The 15730-nt window shown below is 42.5% G+C and overlaps 1 protein-coding gene across 1 annotated transcript in view; it reads right to left on the bottom strand.

Annotated features, from left to right (window-relative positions):
• Positions 1-15152, bottom strand: part of LOC124140664 (inositol-tetrakisphosphate 1-kinase-like) — a 55189-nt gene extending 40037 nt beyond the window's left edge. Inside the window, exons 1-2 of the mRNA XM_046508349.2 lie at positions 14944-15152; positions 7105-7129 (exon numbers count right to left, since the gene is read on the bottom strand). Coding sequence (XP_046364305.1) covers positions 7105-7129; positions 14944-15020 — 102 coding nt within the window. The 5' untranslated portion in view covers positions 15021-15152. The remainder of the gene's footprint in view (positions 1-7104; positions 7130-14943) is intronic.
• Positions 15153-15730: the final 578 nt, after the last annotated feature.

Below are 15730 nucleotides of genomic sequence, written 5' to 3'. Positions count from 1 at the left end.
TCCTTCACAGTGGACAACAAGTGTGGCTTGTATCAGTGGCAAGACGTGAGACATGAGACATGCAGTGATGAATTCCTTCACAGTGGATGACAAGTGTGGCTTGTATCAGTGTCAAGACGAGACGTGTGACATGCAGTGATGAATTCCTTCACAGTGGACAACAAGTGTGGCTTGTATCAGTGGCAAGACGTGAGACATGAGACATGCAGTGATGAATTCCTTCACAGTGGACAACAAGTGTGGGTTGTATCAGTGCATGTCTGTGTGGGGGAAGATCGGAAGGGAAAGTGTGATCCTCCTACTCATCTTGAGGAAACGAGACTGAGCACCTCGCCAGATGACGCGTAATATTGCGACTGACCGACTCATGGCTACGTTCATTAACAGCAACACTGGAGGGATGACAGTGTGATTTGTTGATGCGTAATATTGCGATTGACCGACTCATGGCTACGTTCATTAACAGCAACACTGGAGGGATGACACTGTGATTTGTTTCACATGCAGGACAAAAAGTCAGTAATGAATACTACTTATGTCACTGTACTTCCCATCACTTTAGCCAGAGAAAGGCTATTCCTTGCCTTACAGACTATCTATATTTATTATTTATGATACAAGGCCTTGTGTCAACTGAAAGTGAACACACCACTCCCTCCATGTGAACACAGAATTCAATGATGGCATGTTAAGTGATCCGGTGTTTAGGGTTGGCTCACACAATATCACAACTATTGATCAAGCTTCTTGGCAAAGATGCAGATGTTCAGAAACTTCTAGACACTGGGTAGGGATACATAAGTCTCCACATTAAGCAAGTAGCGGAACTGCCTTTTCAATTTACAAAGAAATGTAACATACTTTTCAATGAATTTAAACTTGTTCTTGTTTGTTTGTTTGTTTGTTTGTTGTTTAACGCTGAACTTAGCAATATTCCAGCTATATGACGACAGTCTGTAAATAATCGAGTCTGGTCCACACAATCCAGTGATTGATTTGTGCATTGATCCACACAAATGGAGTCAGCGAGCCTGGCCACCCGATCCCATTAGTTGCCTCTTACAACAAGCACAGTGGCCTTTTACCGCAATGGGTTGCTGAAGACCTATTCTAACCTGGATCTGCATGAACTTGTGAAATAGAAAGGCACCAGAGAGTATTCATTGGGCTAGATCCATGCTGACATACATCCACCATGAAGTCTTGAAACAAATTCTACACAATCTCTACACACGTTGTTTGTTGTTCAATGCAGAACTCCAGCCCTATGACAGCAGCCATGTGAGTCTGGACAAGACAAACCAGTGACCTATATTATGAGCAACGTCCAGCAATTTCTGGGTACGCTGACACGCAATCAGCCAAGTCACCAAGTCTGACACCAAATCTATTAAGTAGCCCCGTACAGCAGGCATCAGCTGGAGGGACCTACTCCAGCCCAAAATCACAAGACATACAAGTGGATCTCCCCTGTACAAAGCTCTCCATACAAGTGGATCTCCCCAGTACAAAGCTCCCCATACAAGAGGATCTCCTCCGTACAAAGCTCCCCATACAAGAGGATCTCCCCCGTACAAAGCTCCCCATACAAGAGGATCTCCCCTGTACAAAGCTCCCCATACAAGAGGATCTCCCCCGTACAAAGCTCCCATACAAGAGGATCTCCCCCGTGGAAAGCTCCCATACAAGAGGATCTCCCCTGTACAAATCCTCATACAAGAGGATCTCCCCCGTACAAAGCTCCCCATACAAGAGGATCTCCTCCATACAAAGCTCCCCATACAAGAGGATCTCACCTATACAAAGCTCCCCATACAAGAGGATCTCCCCCGTACAAAGCTCCCATACAAGAGGATCTCCCCTATACAAAGCTCCCCATACAAGTGGATTCCCCTGTACAAAGCTCCCCTACAAGAGGATCTCCCCCGTGGAAAGCTCCCATACAAGAGGATCTCCCCTGTACAAATCCTCATACAAGAGGATCTCCCCTATACAAAGCTCACCATACAAGAGGACCTCACCTATACAAAGCTCCCCATACAAGAGGATCTCTTCTGTACAAAGCTCCCCATACAAGAGGATCTCCCCTAACAAAGCTCCCCATAAAAGTGGATTCCGCTGTACAAAGCTCCCATACAAGAAGTACCCCATGTACAAATCCCCATACAAGAGGATCTCCTCATACAAGAGGATCCCCCTGTACAAAGCTCCCCATACAAGAGGATCTCCCCTAACAAAGCTCCCCATAAAAGTGGATTCCGCTGTACAAAGCTCCCCATACAAGAAGTACCCCATGTACAAATCCCCATACAAGAGGATCTCCTCATACAAGAGGATCCCCCTGTACAAAGCTCCCCATACAAGTGGATCCCCCTGTACAAAGCTCCCCATACAAGAGGATCTCCCCAGTACAAAGCTCCCAATAAAAGAGGATCTCCCCTATACAAAGCTCTCATACAAGCGGGTCTCCCCCTTACAAAGCTCCCCATACAAGAGGATCTCCCTGTACAAAGCTCCCCATACAAGTGGAGCTCCCTGTACAAAGCTCCCCATACAAGAGGATCTCCCCTGTACAAAGCTCCCATACAAGAGGATCTCCCTGTACAAGGCTCCCCATACAAGTGGAGCTCCCTGTACAAAGCTCCCCATACAAGAGGATCTCCCCTGTACAAAGCTCACATACAAGAGGATCTCCCTGTACAAGGCTCCCCATACAAGTGGAGCTCCCCATACAAGAGGATCTCCCCCGTACAAAGCTCCCCATACAAGAGGATCTCCCCTGTACAAATCCTCATACAAGAGGATCTCACCTATAAAAAGCTCCCATACAAGAGGATCTCCCCAAAACAAAGCTCTCATACAGGAGGATCTCCCCTATACAAAGCTCCCCATACAAGAGGATCTCCCCTATAGAAAGCTCCCCATACAAGAGGATCTTAAATACTGACTTAAATCATGTCAAAGGTATGTTCTATGTAAAAAAATTATAAAGACGTTTGATTTTGGACATACCAGTATTTATTATCCAAACTGAAAGTGCCCATGTCAAATAGAGTTGATAATTTATGAGAGACTATATTTGCCCTCTACTCTTGAACAGCTCTTACACTGTCCACCATTGTGACCTGTATAAATCAACACTGACTATTAAACCGGGGGACCGTATCAGGACTTACTCATACATTTCCTCACCAAGCTTAAACAAATATACAAAGCCAAGTTAGCAAACTTTATTACACTTTTAAGATGCCAAGTTTAAGACCTTGTGTTCTATAAGAGATATGTTTATAATCACATCTGTAATAGTGGTGCTGCAAGTTGCAAATACTCAAAATTGGCTAACTCAGATAGACTATTCCACCTCATTGCGTTAGGGGTTAAGACGTTAAGAGTGAGTGAGTGCGTGAGTGAGTGAGAAGTTGTCCTCCATACAGCTTCCCATATTCTTTTAAGAAAGAGGGCAAGACCTGCTATCACATGACCTTGGCACTCCAGCAGTATCTGGTAGCAGGGAATAACAGTCTATAATCACCTGGTACATAGATAATGTTGTTGAGCTCTACACCGACATTATGAGTAATGTATTGACCCCATTCATTTAATCCTATTATATTGGGGTGGTAAGCTGGTGCAAAGGTCGACCCTAAAGGCTGAGCAGGTGAATGCTGGGCTGGGCATGGGAGGGCACACATGGTTAACTTGTGAGGCATACATGTAGCGATAAATATATAGGTCAAGTAACAACAGCAACACCCAGTCTTTGTATTCAGGTCTAATATGTACTTGAACCAAAACTAGTATCGACCAACAGACTAGCTTTGAGGGTGGATGTGTACCAGGTATAGAGGGTTGATGTGTACCTGTATACAGGGTGGATGTGTACCTGTATAGAGGGTGGATGTGTACCTGTATACAGGGTGGATGTGTACCAGGTATAGAGGGTGGATGTGTACCTGTATAGAGGGTGGATGTGTACCTGTATACAGGGTGGATGTGTACCTGTATACAGGGTGGATGTGTACCTATATACAGGGTGGATGTGTACCTGTATACAGGGTGTAATGTATCCCCTACCCCTGCAGCACAAAGGCAACATACCCTACTTGGATATTTTCACCTTATCGCCCACTACTGCAAACAATGGAGAGCGTCAAGTCCAGATGGAAACCCAAGTAAGGGCCAGTAATGAACTAATCTGTTAAAGATAACAGCAGCAGAGCGAAAACATTTCAGTTTGACGTGTTCCTTCAGTAAGATCTCAATATATTCCCCTCACTTTGGAGATGCCCAATCGCTTGAACATATACTTCACTGAGCCTACACCTGTACCTTGTGTAGATCTCAGTAAATCATTCATATCCAATACTCAAATACAACAATCACTGATTACCATTCAAGTACTACCAACTAATAGCACGGTCTCTCTACACAGCCATTCACTGCTGGGTGAGACCGTTTCATGTGAATCAGACAACAGAATACCTGTACAGAACCATTCATTTCCCACTGAAACATGTACACATACACACCTGAAGCTGTGGCCAGCTTGTGTTGTCTGTGTGCTGTACATGCACGCACACTGCATACAATGCTGTAGTTCATATTCTCAGGTAATGGGTTCTCAGCATGCAATTCGAAATATAAGAGCTTATGTTGTTTATTGATACACACCAGACAAAACAGATCAACCTGACACAATAAACCTGAAGGGGAAGGGACTTCTTTGATGTGTGAATATGACAGTCAGGCAGTGTTGGGTCAGTGAACTCATAGGCTGTCTAAGTCCCTTGCCTTTATACTCTCTGAGTATTGGAGTGGAGTGGAGTGGAGTGGAGTGGAGTGGAGTGGAGTGGAGTGGAGTGGAGTGGAGTACAGAGACCAGATCACCTGAACCAGATTGTAGGCCGTACAGAGACCAGATCACCTGAACCAGATTGTAGGCCGTACAGAGACCAGATCACCTGAACCAGATTGTAGGCCGTACAGAGACCAGATCACCTGAACCAGATTGTAGGCCGTACAGAGACCAGATCACCTGAACCAGATTGTAGGCCGTACAGAGACCAGATCACCTGAACCAGATTGTAGGCCGTACAGAGACCAGATCACCTGAACCAGATTGTAGGCCGTACAGAGACCAGATCACCTGAACCAGATTGTAGGCCGTACAGAGACCAGATCACCTGAACCAGATTGTAGGCCGTACAGAGACCAGATCACCTGAACAGATTGTAGGCCGTACAGAGACCAGATCACCTGAACCAGATTGTAGGCCGTACAGAGACCATGATCTCAAGATCCACATGTGAACACAGACCATGATCTCCATATCCACATGTGAACACAGACCCTGATCTCCATATCCACATGTGAACACAGACCATGATCTCCATATCCACATGTGAACACAGACCATGATCTCCATATCCACATGTGAATACAGACCCTGATCTCCATATCCACATGTGAACACAGACCCTGATCTCCATATCCACATGTGAACACAGACCCTGATCTCGATATCCACATGTGAACACAGACCATGATCTCCATATCCACATGTGAACACAGACCCTGATCTCGATATCCGTGAACACAGACCCTGATCTCCATATCCACATGTGAACACAGACCATGATCTCCATATCCACATGTGAACACAGACCATGATCTCGATATCCACATGTGAACACAGACCATGATCTCGATATCCACATGTGAACACAGACCATGATCTCCATATCCACATGTGAACACAGACCCTGATCTCCATATCCACATGTGAACACAGACCATGATCTCCATATCCACATGTGAACACAGACCATGATCTCCATATCCACATGTGACCAGACCATAATCTCCATATCCACATGTGAACACAGACCCTGATCTCCATATCCACATGTGAACACAGACCATGATCTCAAGATCCACATGTGAACACAGACCATGATCTCCATATCCACATGTGACCAGACCATAATCTCCATATCCACATGTGAACACAGACCGTGATCTCCCTATCCACATGTGATCACAGACCGTGATCTCCCTATCCACATGTGATCACAGACCGTGATCTCCCTATCCACATGTGATCACAGACCGTGATCTCCAGAGCCATGACAACCCTCACATCACCTGCTGGCCATGTTATCAGAGTCAACATATGTATGCATGTCACATCAGAGGTCAAGGTCAAGGTCAGGCTTGATATGAATCATCCTGTTATGAGGAAATTAAGCCATGAATAATACGAATTGCTTCAGGCATTCTGAAGAAGCACATATAAAACTTATATTCAGTTTTGACAGAAATGTTCATGTTACAACCACAAATATGAACTAGAAATATTTCATCCTAGTTGATTAGCCAACAGTGTTATCTGTAGTGAGAAAATCACTGAAGACATTCCACACCAGCTTCAGTTGTCTGTGAAGATACTCCAGAAACTTACACCTGAGTAGTCCTTCAGTCAATTTTAATAAAATATGCATACGAGTACTAATTGTTATAGGTTCATACAAACATCGCAAGTCAACTGTGACCAATCCAACTGACGACTGTGTATTGTTTATGTCTTGGTTCTGAATTCGATCATGCTTTAGGACACACTCTCCAGTCAGTCCTTAGGTGTACCATGTAGCCAAATACACCACATATTGTCAGAAGTCATGGCAGGTTGCACTGCCCTCTCAAACAATCTAAGCAAAGAATGAATTCCTTATTCATCGTCGGAAAAGCCACACAAAAACAAAAAAAACGACTCATCAACGTCAACATAAAAATCACAGGCTGTGAAACACAGCAGTCTTGCATAGAAACAAAACAGACATTTCAGAGACACTGACTTCCAGAGTTCGAGTTGCTATGAATAGACAACAACTAAACTGCCTTATTTTGTGATAAAACACCTTTTATTGTCAATAATGTAGACTTTGTCTCGAAACAAGTGATAATTTGCTGTCCAGGAACAGTTTCCTCAATCCTGGTTCTTAATAACTGTGTCAATGTTGGTTTGGTTCTCTACTAATGACATCATGCAGATTGTATGACTGGTCACATGACTGGTCACATGACTGACCCTATCTTGGGACTTACCTGCACAAGTTCGATGCCAGCTGCCCTGAAAACAGAAAGTACTTGTTAGTCATCGCAAACATTAGCAAACTCAGTCACATTGGTAAACACTATTGTAATCTGTCCATACAATAAGCTGCTACAAATGTATCTGTTTGAAATTACTAAAGGGTGCATACAATACTTCTTGAAATGAGATGTACAAGCATGTAGACATGGGATATGGTTTCAGGGGAACACTATCTGTTGATGACTGAGCAACATTCAACCATCTTCTTCTTCTGATACTTTCCTGATCAATATTACAAACACATCTTGATCAATTTTACATTGACATGGAAATAATGTAAACAGTAAACCAGATCCATATATCATCCAAAGAAATATTGTTTATGGACTTAAAAAATATATTTTTTCAAAATATCAAAAGATGCTATGTCTGATTGAAAAAATGTTATTTTGAGAATATTTTTGCATTGTTATCAAATAAATATTAACCTCCATTAAACTCTGACAACAAACTTATTTCTTTTCTTTGAATCTTTGCTTACTGACCATGTGACAAAAATCACCCTCGCCTGGCCGACTTTGACAAGCAGAGTTTATAGGATGTCCTATCTCTAACAGTTAAATATAGCCACACTCAGATGTTACTGTGAGAGAAATGCTATCTGAGCCCTCCTTGATAAATACTACTGCATCTCACAGTCCATCAACTGGAGGATGGAAGAAGCAAGTATCCTGTGTCATTCACCATTTCTAGGCTTATCTAACCTTGTTTGGAAAAGCACAAACAAGCTGACTTCACAACACAAAATCTTGGAGTTAGGCTGACAGTATAAGACAATGACACTCAAATGAGCGAAAACTTTTAAAAGGGGAAGGTAACTCCGCCAAAGAGATATTCATTTTCTGCACTTCTGTACATTTCAATTGGAGACAATTGTATTAATTCCTAATCTTTTCAAATAAAGTTTGTTTGTTTGTTGTTGAACACAGCACTCAGCCATATTCCAGCCATATGAAGGCAGTCTGTAAATAAGTCTGTACCAGACAATCCAGTGATTGACATGTGCATCGATCTACACAATTGGGATACAATGACATTCATCAACCAAGTCAGCGAGTCGCCTCTTACTGCAAGCATAGGTTGCTGAAGACCAATTCTAACCCGGATCTTGTAGTAGTGGGAAGCTTGTAGCAATTTTAGCCTTAGAAGGTTCACGTCTACAGTGATAAGATTGTTTGTTTGTTTGTTGTTTAATGCCACACTCAGCACTATTCCAGCTATATTGGCGGAGGTCTGAAAATAATCAAGAACCACAAACACAAGCTATACAGATGAAAGGTGTGTTGTATTCAATAATACCCTTTTTCCTCTATTCAGAGCCCTCAATCAATTATTTACAGCCGGCCATTGTTGAGGGTTGGGTCGGAGTCTAGCAGAAAGACTTGTATACCAAGACTGACATCTCAAAAGGGCCTGTTCAGCTACAGATAACAATTACAAATCAGTCAGCAGCTTGAGACACAAGTCCAAAGCCAGAGCTTGATAATAACTGTCCACAACATAACATGCAAACCTACTGAAAATGATGCAAAGAGAGAAGTTTGGGCTAGAACAGTAGAAGACCCAAAACGCTTTTGCACAGATTGACATTTGAACAGTGTAAACTAAGCCGTCCCACCTGGTCAAAGATACAATAGAATAAGAGTCTGTCTCCAATCAGAGCTGATCTAATGTGGGCGGGGTCTGAATGTAGACTGAAATAAAAAGGGTCCCAGGTTCTAAGAGAGGAAAGGAAAGGGCGGTCGGGGGCTGGTTAAAGTGTTCGCTCGTCACGCCGAAGATCCGTGTTCGATTCCCGACATGGCTACAATGTGTGAAGCCCATTTGTGGTGTCCCCCATCATGATATTGCTGGAATATTGCTAAAAGCGGCATAAAACCTCACTCACTCATAAAGAAAATATAAGCCTTTTAATCAACAGGCATTTTCAACATCTAATTCCATTCATGTTTCACTGATATTATTCTTTTTCACCCATTTAACCCTCGATTTTTACGCATTGCCACAAACTGAATAATAACAAAATTTGAGAGAACTTCAATTCATGTAGGTCCCCTTTCTTGTATGTGTGATACAGTGTTGTAGGGAACAGGCTGGACAGTGTGACACAGTGTTGTAGGGAACAGGCTGGACAGTGTGACACAGTGATGTAGGGAACAGGCTGGACAGTATGACAGAGTGATGTAGGGAACAGGCTGGACAGTGTGACACAGTGTTGTAGGGAACAGGCTGGACAGTGTGACACAGTGTTGTAGGGAACAGGCTGGACAGTGTGACACAGTGTTGTAGGGAACAGGCTGGACAGTGCGACACAGTGTTGTAGGGAACAGGCTGGACAGTGTGATACAGTGTTGTAGGGAACAGGCTGGACAGTATAACACAGTGATGTAGGGAACAGGCTGGACAGTGTGACACAGTGTTGTAGGGAACAGGCTGGACAGTGTGATACAGTGTTGTAGGGAACAGGCTGGATAGTGTGACACAGTGTTGTAGGGAACAGGCTGGACAGTGTGACAGTGTTGTAGGGAACAGGCTGGACAGTGTGACAGTGTTGTAGGGAATAGGCTGGATAGTGTGACACAGTGTTGTAGGGAACAGGCTGGACAGTGTGACACAGTGTTGTAGGGAACAGGCTGGACAGTGTGACACAGTGTTGTAGGGAACAGGCTGGACAGTGTGACAGTGTTGTAGGGAACAGGCTGGACAGTGTGACAGTGTTGTAGGGAACAGGCTGGACAGTGTGACACAGTGTTGTAGGGAACAGGCTGGATAGTGTGACACAGTGTTGTAGGGAACAGGCTGGACAGTGTGATACAGTGATGTAGGGAACAGGCTGGACAGTGTGACACAGTGATGTAGGGAACAGGCTGGACAGTGTGACACAGTGTTGTAGGGAACAGGCTGGACAGTGTGACACAGTGTTGTAGGGAACAGGCTGGACAGTGTGACAGTGTTGTAGGGAACAGGCTGGACAGTGTGACACAGTGTTGTAGGGAACAGGCTGGATAGTGTGACACAGTGTTGTAGGGAACAGGTTGGACAGTGTGATACAGTGATGTAGGGAACAGGCTGGACAGTGTGACACAGTGTTGTAGGGAACAGGCTGGACAGTGTGACAGTGTTGTAGGGAACAGGCTGGACAGTGTGACACAGTGTTGTAGGGAACAGGCTGGACAGTGTGACACAGTGTTGTAGGGAACAGGCTGGACAGTGTGACAGTGTTGTAGGGAACAGGCTGGACAGTGTGACACAGTGTTGTAGGGAACAGGCTGGACAGTGTGACAGTGTTGTAGGGAACAGGCTGGACAGTGTGACACAGTGTTGTAGGGAACAGGCTGGATAGTGTGACACAGTGTTGTAGGGAACAGGCTGGACAGTGTGATACAGTGATGTAGGGAACAGGCTGGACAGTGTGACAGTGTTGTAGGGAACAGGCTGGACAGTGTGACAGTGTTGTAGGGAACAGGCTGGACAGTGTGACAGTGTTGTAGGGAACAGGCTGGACAGTGTGACACAGTGTTGTAGGGAACAGGCTGGACAGTGTGACAGTGTTGTAGGGAACAGGCTGGACAGTGTGACACAGTGATGTAGGGAACAGGCTGGATAGTGTGATACAGTGATGTAGGGAACAGGCTGGACAGTGTGATACAGTGATGTAGGGAACAGGCTGGACAGTGTGACACAGTGTTGTAGGTAACAGGCTGGATAGTGTGAGAGGGGATCGAGGTCAACATTCAATAATGCAGTGATTTGTATGATATGATCAAGATGTTTCTGACTGTTTCTGGTTTTGTTACAATCGGGTAAATGCACCACAACAGCATGTAACATCTGCTGACTCCACCATCAACAACACCTCCCTTCTGTCAACAAGAGTTATCTCCCCCTGTATGGCTAGTAACCACAAACATTGCAATGTGAACCAGTCAAGACATTTGTTGTGCAAATACGGTAAATGTACATTTCTTTTATTTACACCCTATATATCCACAAAGGGAATGGTGATAAATGCTAGATATTTTAAAATCAAATAGAATTCAGACATAAAAAAATATATCTTTCCCTTTAAAAGGTAACCATGGTAACAACAGTGATATACTGTCCTGATATAACTGATATGCTGGATATAACTGACATATTGTCCTCTATCATAACTGATATTCTGTGCTGTGATATAACTGCTATACTGTCCTCTGATATAACTGCTATACTGTCCTCTATCATAACTGATATACTGTCCTCTGATATAACTGCTATACTGTCTTGTAATATAACTGATATACTGCCCTGATTTAAATGATATACTGTGATATAACTGATATACTGTCCTGTGATATAACTGATATACTGTCCTGATTTAAATGATATACTGTGATATACTGTCCTGTGATATAACTGATATACTGTCCTGTGATATAACTGATATACTGTCCTGTGATAAAACTGATATACTGTCCTGTGATATAACTGATATACTGTCCAGTGATATAACCGATATACTGTCCTGTGATATAACCGATATACTGACCTGTGATATAACTGATATACTGACCTGTGATATAACTGATATACTGTCCTGTGATATAACCGATATACTGTCCTGTGATAAAACTGATATACTGACCTGTGATATAACTGATATACTGACCTGTGATATAACTGATATACTGTCCTGTGATAAAACTGATATACTGTCCTGTGATATAACTGATATACTGTCCAGTGATATAACCGATATACTGTCCTGTGATATAACTGATATACTGACCTGTGATATAACTGATATACTGACCTGTGATATAACTGATATACTGTCCTGTGATATAACCGATATACTGTCCTGTGATAAAACTGATATACTGACCTGTGATATAACTGATATACTGTCCTGTGATATAACCGATATACTGACCTGTGATATAACTGATATACTGACCTGTGATATAACTGATATACTGTCCTGTGATATAACTGATAAACTGACCTGTGATATAACTGATATACTGTCTTCAATCATAACTGATATACTGTCCAGTGATATAACTGATATACTGACCTGTGATATATCTGATATACTGTCCTCAGATAAAACTGATATACTGCGATATAACTGAGTGAGTGAGTTGGGTTTAACGCCGCTTTTAACAGTATTCCAGTCATATCACGGCGTGTCAGCTTAATGTGGGAGGAAAGCCCGAAGTGATGCAGGTCTCAGACATTTACCACTTCGGTGAAACCCACGAGCATGGGTATGGTGCTGACAAACCTAGAAACATAATTGTGGCGAACCGGGATTCAAACCCACAATCATAGGTTTCTGGCGTGCCCAAGGGACGCAACTCTGCACAGGGAATCGCGGCACCGTAATATACTGTCCTGATATAACTGATATACTGTCTTGACATAACTGACATACAGTCCTGTGATATAACTGATATACTGTACTGTGATATAACTGATATACTGCGATATTACTGATATACTTTCCAACTAGGTGTTAACACATTTCAACAAGTCCATCATGCCTGCATCCTGATGGACATCTCGTGATGAGGAGACAAGTGATTCCTGAATATCAACCTTTCTCGTTGTGACAGCCGTCCAGTTTGTGCAACAGATGGTGAATCAGCAGGAATCACATCAGCAGTAGTCATAAAGGTAATGCGGAAACTAGGATCTTCCATATACAGCACATGCATTCATTGGGAATCTATTGGTCGCAGCAGCTCTACAGGTACAAGGACGTATCCAGAATCATGAACCTATCACCACATTACCCTACATTGCAATAGCTTCCCGACAACCTCGGGTAAACCTAGCAACCAGCTCATCTTCCAAACCTATGTTTTGAAATGGGTCACATCTAGACCTACTTTGAGGTTTTACATTTCAATTGTAATACCCGGGTTTTACAATTAACATTTTATAAACTTGACTCTAAAAGTCACTATCTTTTTTACATGAAAATTCTATTACTCGAATCAAACTGGCAACCTCACGTATCCTGTAACACACTGCTTTCCCACTGAGCTATCGGGACAGGTGATGAGAAGTTGTTCTATTTTACACGTCATGACTCCAGCTGGTCTATGCTGTTTTTTTCTCTCGCACGTTTTGATCAAAATTCCTTTGACACACTGTATCGTTTCACTTTAAGGTATGTCAGTGTTTTCTGTTTTTTCTGGTATTTCTTGCATTTAGATGTTCATAAGTTGGATAAAACACATCTCTTCAGTTTGGGTTGAAAATGTAAAACCTTGAGCTTGGGAAAAGCCATCTTTAATTCAGTGTCCTTGGCAGGCAATTTGGGATTGTTTTGATTTAGCTGTTCAAAGCTCTTATTTCCTAAATTTCAGAAGTTTCATAATGTTGTATTTAATGCAACAATGTTAAATTAAACGACTTCCTCTTTATTAGTCCTGATTCAGTGAAATACGAGTCACCTTGACCAAACCATCACATCAGTTATAACTATTCACATTAATTGATAATTGTTTGCTGGCAATGCCCTGGTGTAACAGTGAATCGCGATTTGATAAACAAAATGGGTTCTGAATTTTTCACATATACTAGTGTAGAAACTACAGACTTCCCGTCATGGAATTTAATCCAGGGACATTCTGATCCGAGGTCGGCACCTTGTTGAGATAACCAACGGGGTTAAGCCGATCAGTAAGCTGACAAGGTAAAGATGTCAACTGTGGGATGACTCCACCAGGAGTGCCAATCTCTATAAGAGCAGAGAGTCATATAGTCATAAACTTTAGGATACTCTTACACCTGGGCTATATTATATCGCCCAGTATGTATTAAAGCCACAGTCCTTATTTGGTTTTCATCTGTGACAAGAAAGGATGGCTTAGCTAAGTAAATATTGATATTCAAATCATTAGGTGTAACTGATACAGGGGTTATTTGCAACCTGGTTCTTATTTCAAAACCATACCGTTTGACACAGCCATTAATACTGGTTCCTCTAATACAGAAAATATGCACTAGATCCGCCACAATGTAAGTGCCCTGGCAACTTGTTGGGACAAACTGCAGACATGACTGTAGGTGTATTTGCAACATGTTAATACATTGTTTTCAAGAACCATTGTGGTGATTGAATGTTCTAATCTCTTGATATTGATCACATCTGATCATTCCTTATAATCTACTTCCCCTCTTGCAGGGCGGTTAATGGATGATCGCCCAAACACAACAAAACTACCCCCAAACAACACAAACACTCTTGCTCAAGTTTAGTAGTGTAGAACGAATGCAGTATAATATTACCTCTCAAGAAATTCATTAAGTCCGCAATACCCATAAATTTAAGATATATTGAACCATACCAAAGAACAAAACCATATGTACTTCCCAAGTGAAGAATAAAAAACCTTCACTAAACCAAATACTGTCTATAACCGTTGAATTTCTTCAAAATATGTATCTTTTTCTTAATTGGCATTCCTAATTGCCAACTGAACACATTTACATGCTCAAATTTATATTTAATTTTTCTTGGATTTTATGACTGTGAAATATCAGTGTTCACGTGCTAGTCGCTGCAACGCACTATCCTTGACGCCCAAGCTTGGCATCCGTAACAGTAGGGGCATTCGTTAGGGAGCGTATCACCAGTAACTTCGATAATAAAATAACCGATCAAAGTGTGCGCGGGTAAGATCAGTGGCGGTGACTGGTTTAAGCTGGGCTGTCTGATATTGTAAGAGTCTGTGTGACTAGCGGAAGTTGTCCAAGTGACCTACATCGAAATGTTTACCATGTTTATATGAGGTTACCTGAAATCTAGCTCGTGCTCGGGCAAATTCAGCTTCTTCGTCTTCTTCTCACTAAACCAGTAGCCTAACCGCTTCATGTCTGGTGAGTTGTCAAGTCCGTGAATGCAATGAGGGTGTCACGAGATCTCGTACCGGCAAACCCCTCCTACCGTCCATAGCATACTCGACATCCTGTTGGCATAAACATACTTCACCGAGAGGAATCGAGAATAGTACTTGGCCTACAACATATTACAACTCATATTTGGGTTGCACACGACACTCTGTTGAAACCGCGTCGATATGAGCGCTATAAATACGAGTGAGTATCTACGTTCCGTTATCTCCGAGGTTATCTGATATCATGGCACTTGTGTCTTAGACGTATTTATGATTTATTTTCTGTTGAAAACATCCTTGCTTAGTGTTGCACATGTTGAGTACAGAACATGCTGCGCACCGACAGCAAACGCAGATTGACCTTTTTTGGAAATGATAGGTGCGCTCTGTGATCACGAGTTAACATGTGCTAGATGAATGTGATCACGTTAACATGTACTTGATGAATGTGATCACACGTTAACATGTGCTTGATGAATGTAATCACATGTTAACATGTGCTAGATAAATGTGATCACATGTTAACATGTGCTTGATGGATGTGCTCACACGTTAAAATGTGCTAGATAAATGTGATCACGTTAACATGTGCTTGAAGGAAGTGATCACACGTTAACATGTGCTTGATGGATGTGATCAGATGTTAACATGTGCTTGATGGATGTGATCACGTTAACATGTGCTTGAT

Source organism: Haliotis rufescens, unplaced genomic scaffold, assembly GCF_023055435.1.
Source record: "Haliotis rufescens isolate VD_foot unplaced genomic scaffold, xgHalRufe1.0.p SCAF_51, whole genome shotgun sequence".
NCBI lineage: Eukaryota > Metazoa > Mollusca > Gastropoda > Lepetellida > Haliotidae > Haliotis > Haliotis rufescens.
The sequence above is the reverse complement of the archived record's forward strand: the minus strand, read 5'-3'. Positions and strand labels throughout refer to the sequence as shown.